General features: G+C 31.0%; 1 protein-coding gene across 1 annotated transcript in view; it reads left to right on the top strand.

Annotated features, from left to right (window-relative positions):
- LOC145267173 (potassium voltage-gated channel protein Shaw-like) overlaps positions 1-24,000 on the top strand; it is a 239,127-nt gene that overhangs the window by 22,986 nt on the left and 192,141 nt on the right. Inside the window, exon 2 of the mRNA XM_080123230.1 lies at positions 4,005-5,033. Coding sequence (XP_079979356.1) covers positions 4,464-5,033 — 570 coding nt within the window. The 5' untranslated portion in view covers positions 4,005-4,463. The remainder of the gene's footprint in view (positions 1-4,004; positions 5,034-24,000) is intronic.

Raw genomic sequence — 24,000 nt, 5'->3', positions numbered from 1 at the left:
GAAAAACACTTTCCCGCAACCAACCCCTTACACAAAATTTTAAATAAAAATACCTTAAAGTTATCCTACAGTTGTTGCAAAAATTTAGAGATGATAATTAAAGCACATTATAACAAAATATTAAATAAAAACAATGTAAACAACAACAAATTAAACAATAAAAAAAGTAGACACCATGACAAAAATAAAACCAACACTAGCAGAAATAATAATAATAATAATAATAATAATAATAATAATATAATAATAAACCAACCCCGGACAAGAACAACCATACTATAAATAAAAATACTAATAACGAACAAGATAAATGCAACTGTAGACATCGTACACTTTTCCCACTTCAAAATAAATGTCTAACCAAAAGCGTAGTTTACCAGGCCACAATATTTGCGAAAGAAAACCAGAATAACAAGAAATATTACGTAAGTATGACTTCCTTAGATTTCAAAACTCGATACTATGACCACAAAAGCACATTCAACAATAAAAAACACCGTATGAAAACAACACTAGCGAATAAATACTGGGAACTCAAGGAAAGCGGACATTTGCCGGTAGTCGAATGGAAAATAATAAGACAAGCTACCACGTGTCGGGACCTAGACGACCCATGTAGATTATGCCTTCATGAAAAATTTGCTATCCTGTACTTTAAAGAACCCCAACATCTAATAAACTGTAGAAGAGATAGCAAACAACTGTGTTCACAAGATAAAATTTACTCTAGGATAGCGATACAAAATAGTTTTAAAACTAACAAAAACAATAGAAAATAAACAAATAAATAAACTAAATAAACATGAACATACATAAACGATCACACATATATGTATATGTGCATATATGTGTATATATAAACTAACATTAATAAAAATTAAAAAAACACTAATCTAGATTTAAAACAGATCAAGAAGCTAAATATCCAGGCTAAATAGAGAACACACAAAGGAACAGGTCAACCAGAGGTCAAATAGGCCTTTGTCCGATAAATGCATTCTCATTGGCTGATAGGAAGGGCGTGGTGGATACTAGAAAGCTGATTGGCTAACTAAAATTTCAATAGAAGATGCGCATATAAAAACGACAAACAACCACAGAATTCGCGCATAAGCCTGAAGTGTGTATGTGTATGTATATATGTATTCATGTATTTATAGGTAACTTTGTGTGTGTTTGAATGCAGTTGTAGAAAATTTCCCCAGTTAAATATTTTTAAATAGCATAATGTTATGGATATTACTGATTGTAAACGTTTTTCAGTAAGGTATTATCATTACTTTATTACCTTTGTGTTAGCTTATTTAGCGTTGAACAATTACCGTAAGGATCATAAAATAAAGATAAAACGTTCCATTAATAATCTTAGAATTGGTTTCACAATTAGCTCATAAACATTAGTATATTCTAAACCTTATGTCAATCCTCCTTTCTAAGGGAAATATAGATACGTATAAAATCAATAATAATTAGCACCTCATGGGCAGTATATATAACTTGAGTTGACGGAACAAATACGATTTAAACTGACAAAGAGATTTGAGATGAAACTAGGATAAATCTTGAAACAACGAATTATTCCATTTACGTATTTGGCCCATCATTTTATTTTTATTTTTATTCTTATCTCTATATTCTTCTTGTTCCCGCTCTGCCCTTCCCGAACCAAATCTCTATATCTAGTACACGACCTGACCTCAATTAAGCGACCGGTCAAACATTATGATTCTTTGAATTCTATTTGAGGAGATATCTATTTATATATATATGTATGTATGTTTATGTGTGTATATGTATGTATATATATATGTGTGTGTTTATATATGTGTGTGTATATATATATATGTGTGTATGTATTTATATATGTATATTGTGTGTATGTGTGTGTTTGTATATGTGTGTTCATGTGTATATAGGGATGAATATGCACATATGTTTCACCCCACTTTCTACCACTCACCACTACCTACTCTCCCTAATATTAACACCTTGCTAAAAACACCACTAAAAATAATATAGACTTCTAATGAAAAGAATTCCACCAGACTTTGAATTATTATCGCTGGACCCACAAATTTATACAAGCACTTGCCCGATTCTGATATCTACACAGCTATGCGGATTACCCAACATATAACTTGGACCTTATTACCAAACGGATGTAAAGAACGCATAACATGGATTTTACCAAGCAAGCTGGATCTAAAAAAACTTTCATATCCTTTTTCTGCAAATCCTCCTGCTACAGGACTTCTGATAAATTTATTATTTTGACTTTGACTTTCCATGTCTCACTGACTTTAGCAAATAGGGTGCATACCTTTATAAATATTTGCTAATATTTTCTCTCCTTTGATGAGATGGTAGACATCGAAACCCTATAGGTTAAGGAGATTAATTTTCTAAAGCATTCTTTGTCTTGCTTAGAATAATAAAAATTCTTTGATATGAAATTCATTTCAATGAGAGTTTTTTGAAATTCATTGAATTACAATTAAAGATATATATGTATATATATATATATATATATATATATATATATATATATATATATATATATCGAAAGCTGCCATTAATGATTCTGTTTCTCTGTTCACGTATCCTTTTCCTAGCCACATCCAGGTGCTTTCGTGGTTCTCTTCTTTTTCTATTCTGATAAATCGTGCATGTAGCTCTTTCTCTTTTCTTGTCTTTTTGTTTCTGGCGTTCATTGTTCCCTGTATTATTTTTCTTGGTGGTGTCTCTCGCTGCGATGATCAATCTTTCTGTGTTCTGACTTATGTACTTTTCCATGTTTTTTTTGTATGTCTTCTACGTTTATAAGTCCCCTTCCTTGGCCCCTTTTTCACAAAGAATCGGTCCGTATCGTCTTTTGGGTGTAATGCATTGTGCATTGTCATTAATTTCCTCGTCCTCTGATCACGATGTATAAGTTCTTCTCCAGCCCACCCTATGAACGGTTCAGAGTACTTTACTAGCATTACTGCCCAGAGGTTTATTCCCTCAATTAATTTCCTACTGTATAGTTTATTTCCAAACAGTTTCCTCGTTCTTCTCATTTACCTATTCCATGTGTTGGCTTTCATTTCTGTAGATTTAATGGTGTCCAGCATTCCGAGATATTTGTAAGTTCATCTTCACTAAACGCTCTTATCTTCTCTTGGTTGAGGAGTTCCATACCGTCTATTATTATTATTATTATTAGTAGTAGTAGTAGTAGTAGTAGTAGCAGCAGCAGCAGCAAAAGCATTATTATTGTTGTTGTATCGCCTTGAACTACTTAGTATACGTACGGATAAATAATATATTCCCATTTTTTTTTAAACATTTAGACAAAGTAGTACTCTACTTTGTCTAAATGTCTATTCTCGGTCAGAAGCAGGAAATTTCCCTTGCTAGTGGCGCTATACTCTTAGTTGGGATGAGATGTTGCTTGTGTCAGTTTTATCACTATGACTGGTGTGACAAACGCTTAATCTGATTTTCTTTCAACCAATCACAGTACAAATGATATTCACTTCTGAACATTCTCACATAGTACTATAAAAACGTTTAATATCCTCTTTTTTCATGCTTTATTCTAGATACAATACTAGTGCGTACGAAACAACAATATCTAGACACAGCACAACGAAAGAAACACACACACACACACACACGAACTATTAAACATAGCGACACTTTATGCACACATGTACACGATTCATACACTCGCTTTCTCACTAAAAAAATAGGCGCGCTAACATACACGTGATTTACTATGTCTGTCCCATTTACATACACTGTCACACGTAAGCGTACGCAGCGCCAGCTGAAATAAACATGTGGACTCAATTTCTTTTTACAGACAAAACAATTCTTTGAAACTCTGAATTCTCATTCATTACGAAATCTGTTATATTCCATTGTCAATAAAAATTACTTTTGTATAGATAGACTTTGTAATTTTTTCATTTGATAATGTCCATCTTCAACAAACTAATTGTTAAACATCTTTTTTACAGGTATTCTTCTTATCGACACGTGATTTCTGTACGACGAAAGCAAGAAAATTTTGTTTGAGGGAAAATAACCATTAATAGGTGTTTATGACGTCATCAACTATAATGAGAAGGGTGCGGGTGAATTCGCAGTAATCATTCAATTGTTGAGGCATTATAAAGTTATGATTATTTTGATCTTAACTCAAATCTCACTAATAAAACTGAAAGAAAAAGAAAATCTAATTATTTCGATTTCAAATCCAAACTTATTGAAAATATTAAATTTATTAAACAAAAATCGTACACTATAAACTATTTCTCTTCAAACATAATTAAACTTGTTTTCCTTGTATGATTAGATTTTTTAACAAATGTTTTAATACTACGTTTCTAACTGCTCTAAATCAATAGATAACTGAACCTCCAATAAAATTGTTTTTAAATTTAATCTCATCGATAAAATTTAATCTCATCGACAAAATGACTAAAAAGAATAAAGTTTTAAATTCACACGTGCTTGCCGCTTTAACCCCAGGCGCTAAAGTTGACATAAAAACGCGCAACATTAACGTCAGTTCCGACCCCGAAGACGCTACTCTTGTACTGAATGTGGGTGGGGAACTGTTTGAAACTTACAAGTCAACACTGAATAAGCATGGTGGCACAAACCTTTCGGATGCACACTTCCTGGAACAGTTTTACCGAGAAAGTCGTAAAGACTATTTCTTCGATCGTGATCCGGTTTGTTTCCGATCTATTTTGGAATACGTCCGCACGGGTCAGCTTCACCTGCCATCCAACGTTTGTGGCCCAGCCGTGAAGCGAGAGTTAGATTTTTGGGGTGTTAATGAGGGCTTAATACAGAGATGCTGTTGGAACATATACGATTCGTGGAATAGCGCGTATGAATCGCTTTTGCAGTTGGATCAGGACCGAAAAGCAATGTTCTGCATGGATTTTGAAGACAAAGAAGATATGGATTGGTCAACCCGGTTTCGATGTAAACTATGGAACATATTAAGTAATCATGACTACTCTAAGTTAGCAAAGGTAAGTAGTCTTTTAACTGATAGTACTACTATTTCTCCATATAAAACTCAATGTCGAGGTGTATGCGCATGCGTATGATGTTTTGTGTTCTCTATAGAAAGAAATGCTACATAAAATCTAAAAATGTAGACAATAGAAGTATTCCCGAATATCTAAATACATCCGTAAGGGGGCTATGAAAGACTGGCTTCCTTAAAACTGGCAATATATAGACTAAATAAAAATAGGCTTGATGCAAAGTATTCTATAAGATAAAAAAAAAAAAAAAAAAAAACTAAGACTAGAGATAATGTAAAATTAAATTATAATTATCTATTATATATCTATAAAAGTGAACGTGTCTGTCTGTCTGTCTGTGTGTCTGTCTGTCTGTGTACATTTCCCTACGCAATAACTCTGTCAATTTTTAGTCTATAGACTCGAAATTTGAAATACCGGGTACTGAGATTTGGGAAAATCGATGTGACGGGTGTCAGCCAGAAATTTGGCTGTTAAGGGGTCAAATTTCAACGATTTGACCTTTAAGAACTCTACCAAACTCCTCCGACAATTTTGGGTCTAGGCACTTGAAATTTTAGATATAGGTTCCTTGAACCTGGATCTAACTTAATAAAGTGATTTGAGCCCGAAACAATAAATTTTAAGGGGTCATAATAGGGGTCAAAGTTTTAAAAAATTAACCATTTTTTTGTTTTTTTTTTGCTTTTTTTGCACAGCATACACCTCCAAACACCCGAGCAACGCCGGGCACCCCTGCTAGTAATAGATAAAGAGGAATACCCACAATAAATGAATAATTATAATACAAGATAGAATTACAGAAACACCTAACATGGTTTAATGTAGCATTTTAAATTCTAAGTGAACCTAGAGCTTATATAATTTTTAAATCCTTCTTTCGTCACATTATTTTTAGAAGTGATTTAGATCTAAAAGTTTTTTTTAGACGTAAAAAAAGAAAGTTTTTATTGTTTTACTAAGTTTAATATAATCTTCCGTTTTTTTAAAACCGCAAATCATATTGTTTGTTTCAGTTCCTTAACTCATTATTATAATCGTTAGCTTCATACTTCTCCAAATTACTCATTTATCACATTTTAGTTTTTACATGTAAATATTATCAAGTTTTAACTAGACGTAAATAATGAAGTTTTTATTGTTTTACTAACTTTCACAGAATCCCCCATTTTTTTAAAATCCCAAATCCATGTTTAATTGTACATATTGTATTCTGGATCCTGAATTCAGGGTTTGATCGATTTCTCATTCGTTCCTCGAACCCGCGAAATCTAAATAAAAGCTAAAATTAAATAAGAATATCCTTAAAAAGTGAGACTCATTTAAAATAGTGCCCCCAAAATAGGCTAAAAACAAAGTTATAGGAAGATGTTCTTGACTGTAAGGGTTGTACGAAACTAAAAACTAAATATGAATACGAGCTCCATTTGATATGGAGGGGAAAAAAAACGTGTTCACAACGGATTGAAAAACTAGTTGGGAATAGTTGTAAGCGTCTCTGAGGAGTGACTAGATGGAAGATTTGCAGTTCTATGGACGAGAGGTAATTGTCCATCCTTTCACGAAACAGCTGTGAATTTCTATTCATGTAGGTTGTGATTTTATTCAATTTACGTGTATATATATATATATATATATATATATATATATATATATATATATATATATATATATATATATATATATATATAATTCTTGGTTCGTTCGTTATTAGTAGTATAAATAACCACTGGATGGATGGCTTCCACATTTTGGTATAATATGCTTACTGTACCCATGCGTGTTTTTATATATCTCTGCTTAATTATAACATTATACTTAATTTTTTTTTAATAAATAGGTGGTTTTCTTTATACCGATGGGCCATTTTTTTTATGTGGGGACATATCACCGCCTACCGTCACGTGACATCACTAAAAGGATATTTTGGTCTCACAGGCCGTGGTGGTCTTGCTTAATGTAAACAGGATGTGTTTATTTTTGCTTTTTTTATATAAATAAAACATCGTAATTTGTAACAATAAAAAAATAAAATAATTTTTACAGGAACATTGCGAAAATAGCCCCTAAAGTCCGCATTAATTAATTCGATCGGTAGCATCGGTAGTGCGAGAAATTCATTTTGCTTTGAGCTATAACTTGAAGCAAAATGAATTTCTCGCACTACCGATGCTATTTTTAACACAAACAAGGTGGTTTCTTTTTATTATTATTTTTTTTTTATTTAATTCAATATCTTAGAACTTTACTAATTATCTTTGAAATAGACCCAGAAAACTAATATTTATCTCTAAAAGGATTTTTACAGTGAATTTATTTAACTTCAAAATTTAGCTGAATTGGTAAGATCGCGGTGAAAACATTTTTCATAACTTTTTTTTTCACGTGTACAAATATTTTTTTCCTTTGGGAAACTAAGTTTAGTCCTTAATCTTTCAAATACAATCAAAAGGTTGTCGGGAACCTAAAAAAAAAAAAAAATTCGTTTATTTTTGCCCGTACCTAAACAATCGATCATTGTGGATCATCTTTTTACTATTAAGGAAATTAAAGATTCAATTAGATTCCTATTTCAGTCACCTAAATTATTTAGTGTGAAATGAGTTTAGGAATTTATATCCAAACCTAAATATTATTTTTACTTAAAGAAAAATGACATTAATACACTGTTAGGGAAAATTTGCATAGAATGCTCTGCTTTTACGGTTGTTGTAAAAATGGAACGGAAATTTAAATTTCGTTCCCTTTTAAATTCGGTACACTTTTACATTACGTCCAACTCATCGTTCACATTCGACATGTCAACTTTCATAGGTTTTCGGGTATGCTGGTTAGGGGTGTCTATTTCGAAAGCCGTTTCTAACATGAGGAGGTTTGGGGTGTCTATTCCAAGGGCCGTTCTTAGCATGAATAGATTGGAGTGTTTATTCGTTGTAAACGTATCCGACAACCTATAAATGTCGACATTTCCAATGTGAACGGTAAGTTGGACTTCTGTAAAAAATAATAAAAAGATATATCAAACTGACTTTTTTCGCTTAAAAATGGAATTATTTCCCTTTCGTTAATAACTTTTTCTTTTTTCTTTTTTTTTTTTTAAATATTTTGTGTTTTGTATATATAAAGTACAATTGCTGAATGTTATTCTTTTGATTATATTTGTTTGGGGGGGGCACAATTAAAAAAAAAAGAAAAATTAAAACGGAGCGAAATTTAAGTTTCCATTCCATTTTTACAACAACCGTGCCAATAAGGGGGATTAATTTACTAGGATTTGTATTAGAAGCTGAGCACTAGGTGTATCAGAATTTTGGGGGAATTTTTGACACCCCTAACACGAAACTGTGTAATTTATCTTTTAAAAGTGGGTTGTTTATTTTCTTTATGGAATATACTTCCAAAATAAACTATTCAAGTTGTTTAAAAAATAATAGAAATATTATTTTTTAGAAAACAGTGTTTACAAAGTGCCGCGCCTTCATGCAGCCATTTTTTACGTAATGAAATCAATTGAATTTTACGAGTTAATTTTTTTTCAATTTTTAAACTTTAAAAATCTATCAAAATTTTTCTATTGGTTAAATTTTTACGATATTTTCAGGGTTAATGTGAAATTTTATGCTATTTCCAATAAATCGAATATAGTATTTTAGACAAACGTTTTTTTTTAATTCACCCTCCCATTTGGAAATGTCTATTAAAATTTTAATAATTAATTTATGTACCAAAGTTTTATATATCACGAATTGAAGATAAAAGATCAATAAATAAAATATTGTAAATTAAAACACAAAAAAGTGTTTTTTGGAAATTTATCTGTAAAATCCAAAGTGTAAAACCCTTTAAAAAAAAAAAAAAAAACACGTTGATTTTTTTTAATTGGAAGCCTATGTGCTGCTTATATTGTCCAGTAAGCAATGGACGATGACGACAATTTTTTCTATTTCATTCAGTGTTTTCTTTTTTTAGATATTAAAAAAAAATTCACTTGACAAAAAACAATGAAAATATGATAAATCAAATATTTATACATTTCTTTGAGAAAGAAAAAAATCCTCGAGTGTCTTTTTTTTAAAGGCAAAATCTTATAAGTAAAATTTGACTATTTTTAACCTATGGGAACACATATTTTTTTCACGGACAAGGCTAGACGACTAACGCGAACGTTTGGTTTTTACTTTCTTCTGTCCATCCGTAGTTCAAAACAATAAAAAAAAAAAAACTACTTCCGATTTTCGATAAAAACGTAAAATTCTTGTGTCATGGCGCCTTTTTCAAATAGGCGTTAAAAAATTCTTTTATTTAAAATATAAATGGATTTTAAAATATAAATATGGATAAATTCTAAACAATGAAGAATGGAACTACACATTAGTTAGTAATTTTTATTGGTATGTTTTTCTTTTAATTTATATCGATTTTTTATAATCGACGTAAGTTAAATTTCGTTTATTTTCTTCCAATCTTTTTTAAAGAAAACTGATTTTAAAAATAAATATTGCATCATTTGCTATTAAACCTGTTATTTTTTTTAATTTTTGGTCTTCGTTCCTTTAATTGAAAAAAAAAATTAGGGTTTGAATTACATTTTACAAGTAGTTATAAGCTTGTAAAAATAGGAAGTCGAATTCTTCAATTTTTTTTCACGCATTCTTAAGATCGGTTTCTGACACTGCTAGCGCTTCTCGGTCAAAAAACATTTAAATTATTAATTTGTTGTTGACCCTTCAAAGTCGCTTTAATAATAAAAAAAATGTTTCATTTAAATTATTTATTTGTTCGGAAAAAAAAGTCTATTTTACTTTATAAAAATCCAATGTTTTCATTTCAAAATTGTTGTATTAAAATTGTATTTTCTTGCGCCAACTTTTAAATAAATGTTTATATTGATACATTTTTATACAATAAATGTTTTTACAATTATATTTTGATACATTTTTATACAATGTTTTGGTTTTCAAATATTTTTCTGTTTGGAAAAAAATCTTGTTTGTTACTTATTTGCCGTGTTATTTGAACAAGAATAAATTATCATATCACCCCCTAACAATAGCCGCCGTCTGTATACTGCACAAGTGTTCCCGAAATGACTTTTAAACGATACCCTTCCCATGTTAAAAATGGCTTTCGAAATAATAACGTTATTATTTTACCGAGGTACCAAAAATACATAAGTACTGTGTTTTCTTTTTTATTGTTTCGTAATAACACAAGAATTGTTTAAACTGAATCAATTCTTCTAAATAAAATAATTACTTTCTTTGATAATACGTAAGTATTTTCTTTCTTTTATTTTTGGGCAATCTCCAAAAATACCGTTAGGGCTTACAACATGGCCGCCAGAAGAATCACGTGATCCGGTTGATCCAAAACATGAATCGCCGTATTACGAAACCGGAAAACGCAAATTTAAAGCAAACTTTGACAAACAAGCATAATAATTAAGTACAAAAACAGTTTTTCAATATCATAATAATAAATAATTTATTTAGAACGGTCATTTAATTTTTTGTTGAGAAACAATCACAGTTTGTTTGTTTTTTAAAACAGTGTTTATAAAAAATATTTTATTCAGAGTTTTTCATAAAAATGGTATTTAAAACAAGGTGTTCATTTTTTTTAAGATGTAATGTTATAAAAATATGATGTAAAAAAAAAAATAGTTTATATTTTTAATTTTCATTTTATAAATTTAGACAGAATAGATGGAGGCGATGCAACAAATTAGCTCACAAAATTTATTTGGGCCGACTCTTTCACGCCACATAAATTCATTTAAATATGAAGTGAAGAGAGCCCTTGATGTACCGAATTGACGACGAAGTTTTTTCTTCGCTCGCATCCACGTATTTTCAATAAGTTGAGTATTTATAGTCGCGTCGTTAGGCTCCACAAAATTTCTTTCGTGGACAACAACATCGTGGCTGTAAATACCAAAGTCAATGTCTGCTACGGTTGCATAAGCGCTCCACCCATCGCTTATTATACGAGTCCCGGGTAAGATCCATTGGCGAATTATAGGGACCAGAGTTTCACGTTTTCTGTCTGGAACCTCGATCAAAAGGCAATTCTTAGAGCCTCGTTCGATGGCGCCGAACACCCAATGGCTACGTCGGACAGTTCCTCTGTGATATTTCCGAGGGTAAAAATGGCTTTCATCAATTTCAACCTCTTTTGGGGTCCAGGTCTCATCTACACCCCCCAATTGAATTGGGTTTTGTTCAATGTACTGAGTGCACACTTCCCTCAAAAAGTTGCACCAGTCGCTCGCTCACTGTGTTGGCACTCACCTCACTTTCTGTTGCCATAGTTTTTTGTGGAAAATCCATGCTCCACATATACATAATTATTACAATGGTTCTTAGATTGAGGTTGCTTCTTTGAAAAAAAGAGTTCGTTCTAATTGTATTACGATATCCATTGTTTCGGCAACGCCATCTCCAACCATCCTTGGATTCGGAATATCGAGCCAACACGCATGGTGACCCACAAATTTGACAATTGCATGAATTGGCTATCAGACGTCTCTGTGCAAGCCATGTCAATATGTGCACGTCATCTGGCATTGCTAACATTAGCCGAGACAATGTCATAGTTTCGCCAAGTATAGCGTTATTGTTATGTCCACGAACGTGCGTAGACATTTTGTAAACATTGTTTTTAAAAAATAAAAAATAATACTTCTATTATGTTTTAAACGACTGTAATAGTTTATTTTGGAAGTATATTTCATAAAGAAAATTGACAACCCACTTTAAAAACAGAAATTACGAGTTTTATATATTTTATTCGCAGTTTTTTGTTGGGGGTGTCAAAAATTCCGCCTAAAATTCTGATACACCTAGTCGACCACTTGTTTGTTCTGAATAAAATACTTTTTATAAACACTGTTTTAACTAAAAACAACCTAAGATTGTTTCTCAAAGTTTGCCTATTTTTATAACAACATTATATCAACAAAAAATTAAATACAAACAAATTGTGATTGTTTGTCAAAGTTTGCCTTCAAGGCTGCGTTTTCCATTTGCACGATTCATGTTTTGGATCAACCGGATCACGTGACTCTTCTGGCGGCCATGTTGTAAGCCCTAACGGTATTTTTGGAGATTACCAATTTTTGTTTCGTATTAATAACACAAAATGTTTTAAAACTAAAGTATTTAAAATAAATATATGGTTTCGTTTTATGTATCTTGACTCCTAAAGACGATATATCGTCTTCAAGAACGGTCATAAAATGTGATTTCAATCGATATTTATTCACTAAGGGACCGGTTTTCCTAACTAGCAAAAAGGATGGGGGGGGGGTAGGGGACGAGTTTTCCGGGCACCAGTCGTTTTCAGTACCCCCGAAAATTGATAAACGTCGTCATTTTAAAGTTTTTGAAAATATACTTGACACTGACGGATTTTTTTTTTGTTTTGTTTAAAATCCTTTGGGGGGGGGGGCACTTACTTTTTTACCCGAACAGAAAAATATTTGAAAACCAAAACATTGTATAAAAAATAAAAATGTATCAAAATATAATTGTAAAAACATTTATTTAAAAGTTTGCGCAAGAAAATATAATTTTAATAAAACAATTTTACCCAATTTTGAAATGAAAACATTGGATTTTTATAAAGTAAAATAGACTCTTTTTTTTCGAACAAATAAATAATTTGGGTTTGTTTTACTGTATACATAGGTGTATCAGAATTTTTGTAGGAATTTTTGACACCCCTAACACGAAAATGCGAATAAAATATAAAAGAACTCGTAATTTTTCTTTTAAAAGTGGGTTGTTTATTTTCTTTATGGATTATACTTCCAAAATAAACTATTAAAGTTGTTTTAAAAGTTATAGAAATAGTATTTTTTTTTATTTTTTAAAAACAGTAATGAATTTTACGAACTCAATATTTTTCAATTTTTAAACTTTAAAAATCTATCAAAATTTTTCTATTGATTCTATTTTTACGATATTTTCAGGGTCAATGTGAAATTTTATGTTCTTTCCAATAAACCCAATATAATATTTTAGACAAACGCTTTTTTTTAAATTCAAGCCCCCCATTTCAAGTGTCTATTAAAAAGTAAATAATTAATTTGCTCATCAAAGTTTTATATATCACAAATTGAAGAGAAAAGGTCAATAAATAATATATTCAAATTTAAAACAAAAAAAAGTAGTGTTTTTTTAGAAATTTACCTGTAAAGTTCGAAGTTTAAAACCTTTTTTTTTAAACCACGTTGTTTGTTTTCCCTTTTGTTTTTTTTTTAATGAAAAAAAAAAAAGATTAGGGCTTGAATTACATTTTTCGAGTAGTTATAAGCTTGGAAAGAAAGTGGATCGAATAATTCACGCCTCCCATTTTGAAATGTCTATTAAAAAGTAAATAATAAATTTACTCACCAAAGTGTTATATATCACAAATTGAAGATAAAATATCAATAAATAATATATTTAAATTTAAAACAAAAAAAGTAGTGTTTTTTAGAAATTTACCTGTAAAGTCCGAAGTTTAAAACCTTTTAAAAAAAGAAAACGCGTTTTTTTTAATGAAACCTTGGGCCTTGCTCTTTTAATTGAAAAAAAATTAGGGCTTGAATTACATTTTTCAAGGAGTTATAAGCTTGGAAAGACGGGGTGGAATTATTCAATATTTTTCACGAAATTTCTGACACACACACATAAATTCGAAAAAGTTGTCGAGAATGTAAGATCAACAAGGGCAGAAAATCGACTTTTCACCCATTCCAACAAACGAGTATTTTCCAAGATATGAAGAAATGTTACTTTTAAAAAAGTGGGGGATTACTTTTTCATAATAAATTAACGTATAATGAGGACCCACCTTATGGGCACCTGTTTGTTTAAGAAAAAAAAGGGGGGCGTCTTTTTTTACTTATCTCGCCCCCCCCCCAAAAAAAAATGTAAACACAGACTTTTTGTTGGGGGGGGGGGTCAGCGTGTGGATGCTCGTTTCACGTAAAATTGTGTTGATTGTACGTTACCCCCCCTCCGCACCCAAACAGATGGTCATAAAGTAGATTGTCTGCCTTACTTTCTCGTAATTACCAAAAGATGTCGCTAGTAGCGCATTGAAAATAAACATGACGTCAAGTTTTTCTCTGATAGAATTTGTCATAATATTTATTTTTTTTAAATAAAAAAAACTACTTGATCGATTTACGTAATTTTTGGAATATGACATATTCGTGCAGTGACAGGTATATACATCATAAAGCTTTTTAAAAATTTTTCTTGAAAAAAATTTTTTTATAGGCCCAGTTTTAGATAAGCACCGAGACTTTTAATAGTCATCTGCCAGAATACCTGTACCGACATTTACCATAAATGTTTTGTTTTTTCAAATATTTTGTGTTCAGAAAAACAAAATTTAGTTAATTACTTATTTGTCATGTTATTTGACTAAGAAGAAAGTGGATTTTTTAAAAACATTTCGTTATTTATTTCATTTTCAGTGAATTTTATTCAAACAGAAGAATTAACAATTTACTGAAGGATAACAAAACATTTTAAGAAAGATAAGGAAATAGTAATTCGTTCTTACTAAAATAATAACAGGGGAAATACATCTTTTCTGGTAAAAATAAAAATAAAGTTCGTTTCATTTTGTTTGGAAAACAGTTCATAATATTGTCATAATAAAAGTTCTATTTTTGTTTGATAAAAACAAAAACAAAAAAGCAGTTCATAATATTGTCATAATAAAAGTTCTATTTTTGTTTGATAAAAACAAAAACAAAAAACAGTTCATAATATTGTCATAATAAAAGTTCTATTTTTGTTTGATAAAAACAAAAACAAAAAAACAGTTCATAATATTGTCATAATAAAAGTTCTATTTTTGTTTGATAAAAACAAAAACAAAAAAGCAGTTCATAATATTGTCATAATAAAAGTTCTATTTTTGTTTGATAAAAACAAAAACAAAAAACAGTTCATAATATTGTCATAATAAAAGTTCTATTTTTGTTTGATAAAAACAAAAACAAAAAACAGTTCATAATATTGTCATAATAAAAGTTCTATTTTTGTTTGATAAAAACAAAAACAAAAAAGCAGTTCATAATATTGTCATAATAAAAGTTCTATTTTTGTTTGATAAAAACAAAAACAAAAAAACAGTTCATAATATTGTCATAATAAAAGTTCTATTTTTGTTTGATAAAAACAAAAACAAAAAAGCAGTTCATAATATTGTCATAATAAAAGTTCTATTTTTGTTTGATAAAAACAAAAACAAAAAACAGTTCATAATATTGTCATAATAAAAGTTCTATTTTTGTTTGATAAAAACAAAAACAAAAAACAGTTCATAAACATATAATTGGGAAAAAACAGTTCATAGTAACCCCCCCCCAAAAAAAAAACAGTACATGAATTAAAAAAAACAACAACATATTTTTTTTTTGGGTGGGGAGGACAGTTCATAAGTAGATATTAAAAAAAAACAGTCCATAATATATTTTTTATTATAAAAGTAAAAAAAAAACAATACATGAATTAACCCCTCCCCCCAAAAAACCCAAACATTTCATAAACATATTATTATTATTATTATTATTATAAAGGTTATAAAAATATAAAGTTCAAATAAAAACTGTTTGAATAAAACTTATTTTTATATTTGCATTAAAAAAAGGGTACATTCTATAACAGTTTTGGCTATTTTGTTTGACCTTACTTCAGCCAAGTGGCTTTGTAAACACGGGGATGCGGAAGGTGAATTTAACCTAAATGTTTTTTGACCGAGAAGCTCACCACCAAGAAAATATAGCTGCCGTCTGCATACTGCAGTAGTACCTTTTGTTGTTTCGTGAACACAAAAGTGTTAAAACTAAGTTGATTTTTCTAAACAACTATTTGTTTTATTATTTGACTAGCGGGGGTACCCGGCGTTGCCCGAGTGTTTGTTTCGGGGACGGGGGGGGGGGTTAAAAAATGTTATGGTAGGTAAGTAGGAAGGATCAAACCCGGAGTCATGAGTAAAAGTAGGAAAATAAAGTGTGAAAAAAAAAAAAAAAAAAAAAAAAAACCATCTGCAACGTTAACAGTTCGGCCACCAAGAAAAGTCCATTCCAGTTGTTTAGGAAAAAAAAACAAAAAAAAAAAACGACTACGGTAGGTCGGCGCGAACGTGAAAATATAATGTGAATTGTCCAGCACGCTAACCACTACGCCACAGAGTACTGCAGCTTAGTTTAGTGATTTTAAATAACTTCACATGAAAGAACTACGAAGCCAAACCGGTGTTCTCTTCTCAACTGTTCCTTGTGAACGATCCCCAAACGGTGTTAAGTGGTGGCAGGGGGAGGAGGAATTTATTAGAGAGAAAATATTTTACCACTTCCATTGATCTTAACCGATTTTGGCCGTGACTTCTGAGCAGAAAAAGTATAGAAATCTAAGATTATCGAGGAATTTGAGAAATAATAAGCCTATAACACACCTCAGATATTGTTCTGCCGTTTGTGCATATTATATTTGCATGAAATATCTTGATTTTTAATCCTATTAATGTCAAAATCAGACGGGAAAAAATGAGTTCATTTTATTTATATAGAGAGAGAAGAGAAGAAGAGAAGAGATAATACAAGAAGTGTTTTCTTTTTTTTATTTTTGTTTCGTAATAACGCAAGTAATTTAAAATAAAAAATAAATATATGGTTTCGTTTTTCGTGTCTTCCGTTCGGTTTTGTATCCACTTCGGGTAGTTTGATTTTCTTCCGAGCAGTGATCTTGGACATTACCTAAAAAATATACAAATTTATTTTCTTTTGGAGGAGGGGGGTCGTTTATCTTATTATTTCTTTAATTTTGTATTTTTGCTCGATTATGGAGACTTCTAAACGTGATCCTCTCATGCCAAACATATTTTATTCAAAAGTAGCACTGTACATTACAAGATTTTTTTTCTAAATAAATAAACTCTTTAAATTAAGTTGAACCACTAAAAACTTACAGAGCTAGGTAGAAAATGAACACAAAGAAATAAATTTTATTTTATTTTTAAACAACAGTAAACAAGTAAAAATATTTATTTAAAAATATTATGGGATGTGTATTCTCTTTTAAAAACAATATCTTCTTCCAGAACTATCCTAATATGTGTTTTTAATCGATATTTATTCAATAATGGCCCAGTTTTCCTACCTAGCAAAAATGGACGAGTTTTCCGGGGTCGAGTTTTCCTAAATTTGTATTTCTATATAAATTATCGGTGAGATACAAATAAAAAATGAATATGTCTGTTATTTATAGATTTTGTTTCACAAAATTATTAAAGAGAAAGAAAAGCAAACAAATTGTTGATTTTGAAATAATAAATTTGGTATATTTTTTTTTATCTTAAACTCATTGTTCTGCGATAAGTAAAGCTTCAAATACGGGAAAATTCTTTAAACAGTCTTAAATCGACGCCATTTACTAAATTTATTCTATAGTTGTGTCTTTGTTATTAGAATCGAACTCGTGAATCGTATTGGAATCGGAAATTTAGACAGGAATCAGTAATTATATCGAAATCGGGAAAAACTTTGGAATCGTCCCATCACTAGTATGGTGTCCGGAAAACTCATCCCCGGAAAACTCCCCCCTTTTTGCTAGGTAGGAAAACTGGTAAATAAATATCGATTAAAAACACATTTTATGACCGTTCTTGAAGAAGATATCGTCTTTAAAAGAGAATACTAATAATACCTTAATGTTTTTAAAAAAATATTTTTAACTCTTGTTTTAAAAAAATAAACTTAATCACGGAATCAAGGTACGAAAAACAAAACCATATATTTGTTTTAAAAAATACTTTAGTTTTAACACTTTTTGTGTTATTATTATGAAACAAAAATAAAAGAAAGAAAAAAAATTACGTATTATCAAAGAAGGCAATTATTTTATTTAGAAGAATTAATTTAGTTTAAACAATTCTTCTGTTATTATGAAACAACAAAAAAGAAAACGCGGTACTTATGTATTTTTGGTACTGCGCTGAAATAATAACGTTATCATTTTGAAAGCCATTCTTAACATGGGGAGGGTATCGTTTAAAAGTCATTTCGGGGACACCTGTACAGTATGCAAACGAACGGCGGGTATTGTTAGAGGCCAACTGATATCTCTAATTACTTCGTGGTCATGTAGGGGCGCAAAGGTTTAAGTGAAATTAAATCTCTTTGCCCCAAACAAAATAATATTAAAAAGAATGAAACAAAATGACACCTCCTTCTGATTTAAAATGCCCCGCATTTATTTTTAAACAAAAACAACAAGGTGAATGAACATAGGTCCGATCGGTGAAAGTTCTTTCAAAGTCATTATGATTAAAATGGTGGATGAAAGTCCTTCGTAGAATTAATGGTTAAAGTCCTTTGTGAAAATAATGAGATTATTTTAAAATTTGTGTTTTATTTGGCGAAGTTCGCCTTACTTAAAAGAACTTTCACTGGTCGGATCTATGTTCATTCACCTTGTTGTTTTTGTTTAAAAATAAAGAGTTTATTTAGTTAAAAAAAAACGGTACTTATACAGTTTAATGACGACATTAAAAAATGGAAATATTGAAAAAAAAATTTTTTTGTACGTACCTGTTATAGACTGAAGTTCTTCGAAAAAAAAAATTTCACTTCATTTGATCAAGTAGTTTTTTTTTTTTTACAGCGAAAAACAATTATTTATCACGGCTACGTCAACGTGGCCATTTTGGAAATGCTATTGCAGGGCCCAGGAATTCCCTAAGGGCAGGTAACTTTCCCCAAGGGCAGGTAACTGCCCTACGTAGCAGAATACCTCCATTTTAGGCCAATCTAGCCCTTTTTTTTTCCACCAGAATGAGAATTTTTTTTTTTTTTTTTTTTTTTTGCGAAGACAGATGCCATTTATTTCAAAAACACCGTTTACGCTGGGTCCACGTTCTCCGCGAAGTACTGACCTTTTAACACTTTTTGTGTACACGAAACAACAAAATGCACTTGTGCAGTATGAGGACGGCGGCCATCTTTTTGACTATTTGTTACGCGCGTAGATTTGTTTATGACGTGCGTGCAGGCGCGTAAAAAAGATGGCCGCCAGAGATAACAATGCATTATACAACTTTTTATATCTCGATAACTATTTATTTCTGCAAAATTTCAATGCGATTTCCGTATTCAGCATAGTCGAAAACCTTTAAAAGTCGTCATTTAAAAGAAAATTGTGGAGGTGGACCTAATCTAAAAATTTACCGTTTTTTTAATCAATTGTAAGGTTGAAAGTACAGAATCGATACAATCCCCAATTAAGAATGGCTTTTTACATAATAACGTTATTATTTCAGCACGGATCAATAAGTGCATGAGTACCCAATTTCTTTAATGAAGAAAAAACATTCATGTTTTCTTATATAAAAACAACTTCTGTAAAAAAAAAAAAAAAAAAAAAAGAATTGAAAGTGTACTTTCAATTTTTGTTAAAAAAGGTTTTCTTAAAAAAAAACAAAAAAAAAACTCTGGTAAAAAAAGCAGAAAACAAAACATTAATCGGTACTCATGCAGAGAGTGATCCCTGCTGAAACAATAACGTTATTATTTAAAAAGTCATTTTTAACATGGGGAGGGGAGGGTGTTTTGTACCTATTCTGTACTTTAACCTTACAATTGAATAAAAAAAAAAATCATAAAACTTTAATCAAACGTGGAAATACGATTTAAAAAATAGCGCAGATCACTCTCTGCATTAGCACCGAAAGTACAGAATAGTTAGAAAACATCCTCCCTCCTCATGTTAAGAATGGCTTTTTAAATAATAATGTTAATGTTTCAGTACTGTTCCTTGTCTGCTTAAGTTTAACTTTTGTTTATTGAATTATTAGGTGAAAGTACAGAATAGTTAGAAAGCACCCTCTTCCCATGTTAAGAATGGCTTTCTAAATAATAACGTCATTATTTCAGCGGGGTAGCTTCTCTGCATAAGTACCATGTTTTGTTTATTAAATTGTTAGGTGAAAGTATAGAATAGTTACAAAATACCGTCCCCATGTTAAGAATGTCTTTCCAAATAACATTATTTCAGCACGGTATTTTTTATGCATAAGTACTATCTATTTTTGTTCATTAAATTATTAGGTGAAAGTATAGAATAGATGCAAAACTCCCTCCCCATGTTAAGAATAGCTTTCTAAATAATAACGGTATTATTTCAGCACGGTACGTACTATCTTTTGTTTATTAAATTGTTAGGTGAAAGTATAAAATAGTTACAGAACCCCCCTTCCAATGTTAAGAATGGCTTTCTTAATAACATTTCAACACGGTACCTTCTATACATAAGTACCATCTTTTGTTTATTAAATTGTTAGGTGAAAGTATAGAATAGTTACAAAACACCCTCCCCATAAATGGCTTTCTAAATAATGTTATTATTTTAGCATGGTACTTTCTCTGCATAAGTACCATGTTTTGTTTATTAAATTGTTATGTGAAAGTATGGTACTCGTGCAGAGAGTGAACCGTGCTCAAACAACGTTATTATTTAAAAAGCCATTCTTAACATGGGGAGGGTGTTTTGTACCTAATCTGTACTTTAACCTTACAATTGAATAAAAAAACATAAAACTTTAATTAAACGTGGAAATACGATTTAAAAAATAGCGCGCATCACTCCATTAGCACCAAATATTAAGAAAATTTAAAAAAAAAAAAAAACCCCACTTCGTCTTTTATGCTTCAACGTTTTTTTTTTTGCCTGATATAATAAAAAAAAATTTAAATTAAAAAATTTGGAAGATAAACAAATGAATTATGTTTTTTTTACTTATCGAGTAAACAGAAAATGAAATCTTGTAATTCGTCTCATCAAATCGTGAAATGAATTTACGGAAGTTCAGTTCTATCAACAAAACAGGTTCGCACTAATGGCTTACGAAAAATATTTTTATTTTATTTAATATTTTTTTAATTGGCGATGTTAATTTATTTTAATAACATGGAAACATCCCTCGACTCTAAAGATGGGTTGTCTGAAAATTTCAAATAAATTGGTAATGTAGAAATATGGTTTTATCTACTTTAAACGAATCAAGAATTACATTTATATATATATATATATATATATATATATATATATATATATATATATATATATATATATATATATATATATATATACGCACACGCGTGGAGAAGAAATAATGAAATCAAAGAGAATGCAGTTTTTACCTGATATAAGCAATGATAAACTTCAATCTAATATAAATAACAATATTTATATATTGATATTCTAATCCCAACCAAATAAAATGTTCAATACAAACACAATAGAGAGTAGAACTTGTTATAAGCGAAAAAAAATAAAAACTTAAACTTAAGTTAAAATTTATAATTAAAAATTTATATTCGACTGAATACTCAAAAAAACAAATTTCAAAATCCTTATTCTGCAGAGTTTAAAAAAAAAAATGCTTTTCTTGTCATCAGAAGAAAATCGTACAAGGTAGCAGGAGTCCAGCTTTTGACTAGGAACATATTACATTCTCATTAATAAACCTTTGCTGTGTTACCTTCTATAAAGCTGTTGTGTTCGTCATTTCAGAGGCTTGTATTGAATTGTTTATTTTCTTAGGGTGTGCCCTAAAAGCATACCAACCCTAAACATCTCATAGTTAACTGGTTAGTTAAGAAAAAACGAAGAAATTAAAACCATTTAACCGGTAATCCTATTTCACACTGTAACTCTAACCAAATGCAAAAGCAGTTATTTTTTTTTACACAAGGCCCAGAGGCCACTTGAGGATAAGGGTTAATGGGTATACATTAGTCATTGTGATTTTAGCGTAGCAAACATTAGTGGGAATTTTGTAACTTGGATTACTTAGGGGGATGGTTCAATAGGAACTTGTTTATGTTGGACTTGAAGACAATTAGATTGTAGTCAGCTGGAAAGCAGGCAAATGGAATAGAGTTCCACAGGCGAGCAGTTCTAAGAAAGAAGCCCTGTTCATGGAATCTATGTTTGGGTGTAGGCACAGATAAAGAGTGTGGGAAATTGTTGATAGTAGTTCTGGTTAGACGAATGTTTTTTGTGAAAGTCTGGCGAGGGGGGACCATAGATTGAAGTTCAGATGAGCACCTGCCATGAAAGTAATGATAAAGCAGGGACAGGGCAGGGACACGTCTCTTCTGTGGGAAAGAGGTTGCAGGGAAGAGAAAAGGGCACCCCTCACTAAGCTACGAAGTATATGTGGAACTCTGTCAAGACAGGATAATCTGCTTCTAGCAGCACCTGCCCAGATGTGACAACAGTACTCCATCGTTGGCCGAACCTGGCTTTTATATAGAGAATGACATCAGAAGTGAGATATCTACTGGAGCGGTAGAAGGATCCCGCCATTTTTCCAGCGACCTTAGCAATGGATTTGATATACGTGTTCCATTTTAGATCGGGAGTAAAGGTCAAGCCCAGAAGCTTGTCAAAACATGAAGTCTCCCCAAGACAAGAGCCATTCATTTCGATTGATAGCAGCTGGGCAACAGAGCGTTGATAATGTAAAGATAGAAGCTTGGTTTTAGATGCATTAAAAATAACCAGCCACTTTTTTCCCTATTGTATCACGTGCTCAAGATCAGAGGAGAGAGAGTCAGAGAGAACTTGGTTGTTTACGATTTTCGAAGTGCTATCATAGATGGTAGTATCGTCAGCATAAATGTCTATCAATGATCTAAAGATGTGATCTGGAAGATCATTGATGTAGATCAGGAAGAGAGTTGGACCCAGGATGGACCCCTGAGAGACTCCAGCATTAATACTGAGAGCCTCTGATTTCTGCCCATCAACCACTACTATCAGAACCTATCAGAGAGAAACGATTTAATAGTTGAGAAGACATTTTCAGCTATACCCTGACTGGAGATCTTGTGAAGTAGACCTTTATGCCATACCTTATCAAAAGCCTTTGATATGTCAAGAACAATTGCCCTAGAAAGGAAGCCTCCATCGAGGGATTCGCCAATCCTATGAGATATAACTGTAAGCACGTCTGCTGTAGATCTAGCAAAACGGAAACCAAATTGCATTTCTCCTTAAGACAATGCTTAAATAACTTTGTAAGTATGGGTGCTAGTTTCGGTTGAAGCCTTTTGAGCACTATAACTGGAATGCCGTCAGGGCCAATTGCTTTACTGGAATCAAGGTTTTTGATTAGCTTGGCAACTTTACGTACAGATATTTGTATGTCACATAGCATGTTTTCTGATATACAAGAGAATACTGGGAGTTGGTGGCCTTGGTCGTAAAGGGTAGAATTAGCTGCAAAGTTCTTGGCAAAGAGATTGACTTTGTCTGATGCTGATGAGATTAACTCAGGTCCATTGATGATAGTTGGGATTCTTTTTTATTGAATTAGATTCCATAATTGGCAGTTTAAAGACGTTAAAATTACTTGCTAATGTTTATTAATATTCTGAAGATTTTGCAAATAATAAACTTTTAGCCTGTTAAAAACGGCCAAAAGTTTTAGCCGTTGACTTGAGATAAGCGCTTTATGCCATACTTGCTTTCGTTAAGAGTCACGCTTTTTTGTTTACAAAGCTATTCGGCGAAAGTGACGTCAGATAAATTTTAAGGTACGGATGACGTTTCTTTTAAAAGCAAATATAAAAATAAAAGTTTTGGTAAATTTTTATTTAGATTCCACCTTAATATTTTCGTTTAAAATGATGACTTCTTCTGGTTTTCGGGTATGTTGAAAACGAATATCGCATTTAAATTGTCCACAAATAAGTAGTTTTCAAGATATTAAGCAATATAATTCCTTGTGTTAAAAACGGTGGCCATTGTTGTATTTGCAAGCACGCATATTTTTGTATAATTGATATACTCACTATTCCAGAGCTTGCTATAACATATACTGACCCTAACATAAGTATAGCATAATTATAAAATTCAGATCAGTTTATTTTGGACGTTGA

Source organism: Euprymna scolopes, chromosome 42 (assembly GCF_053919585.1).
Source record: "Euprymna scolopes isolate OS-2025 chromosome 42, ASM5391958v1, whole genome shotgun sequence".
Classification (NCBI taxonomy): Eukaryota; Metazoa; Mollusca; class Cephalopoda; order Sepiida; family Sepiolidae; genus Euprymna; species Euprymna scolopes.
Note: the sequence above shows the minus strand (reverse complement) of the source record. Positions and strands in the feature narration are given on the sequence as shown.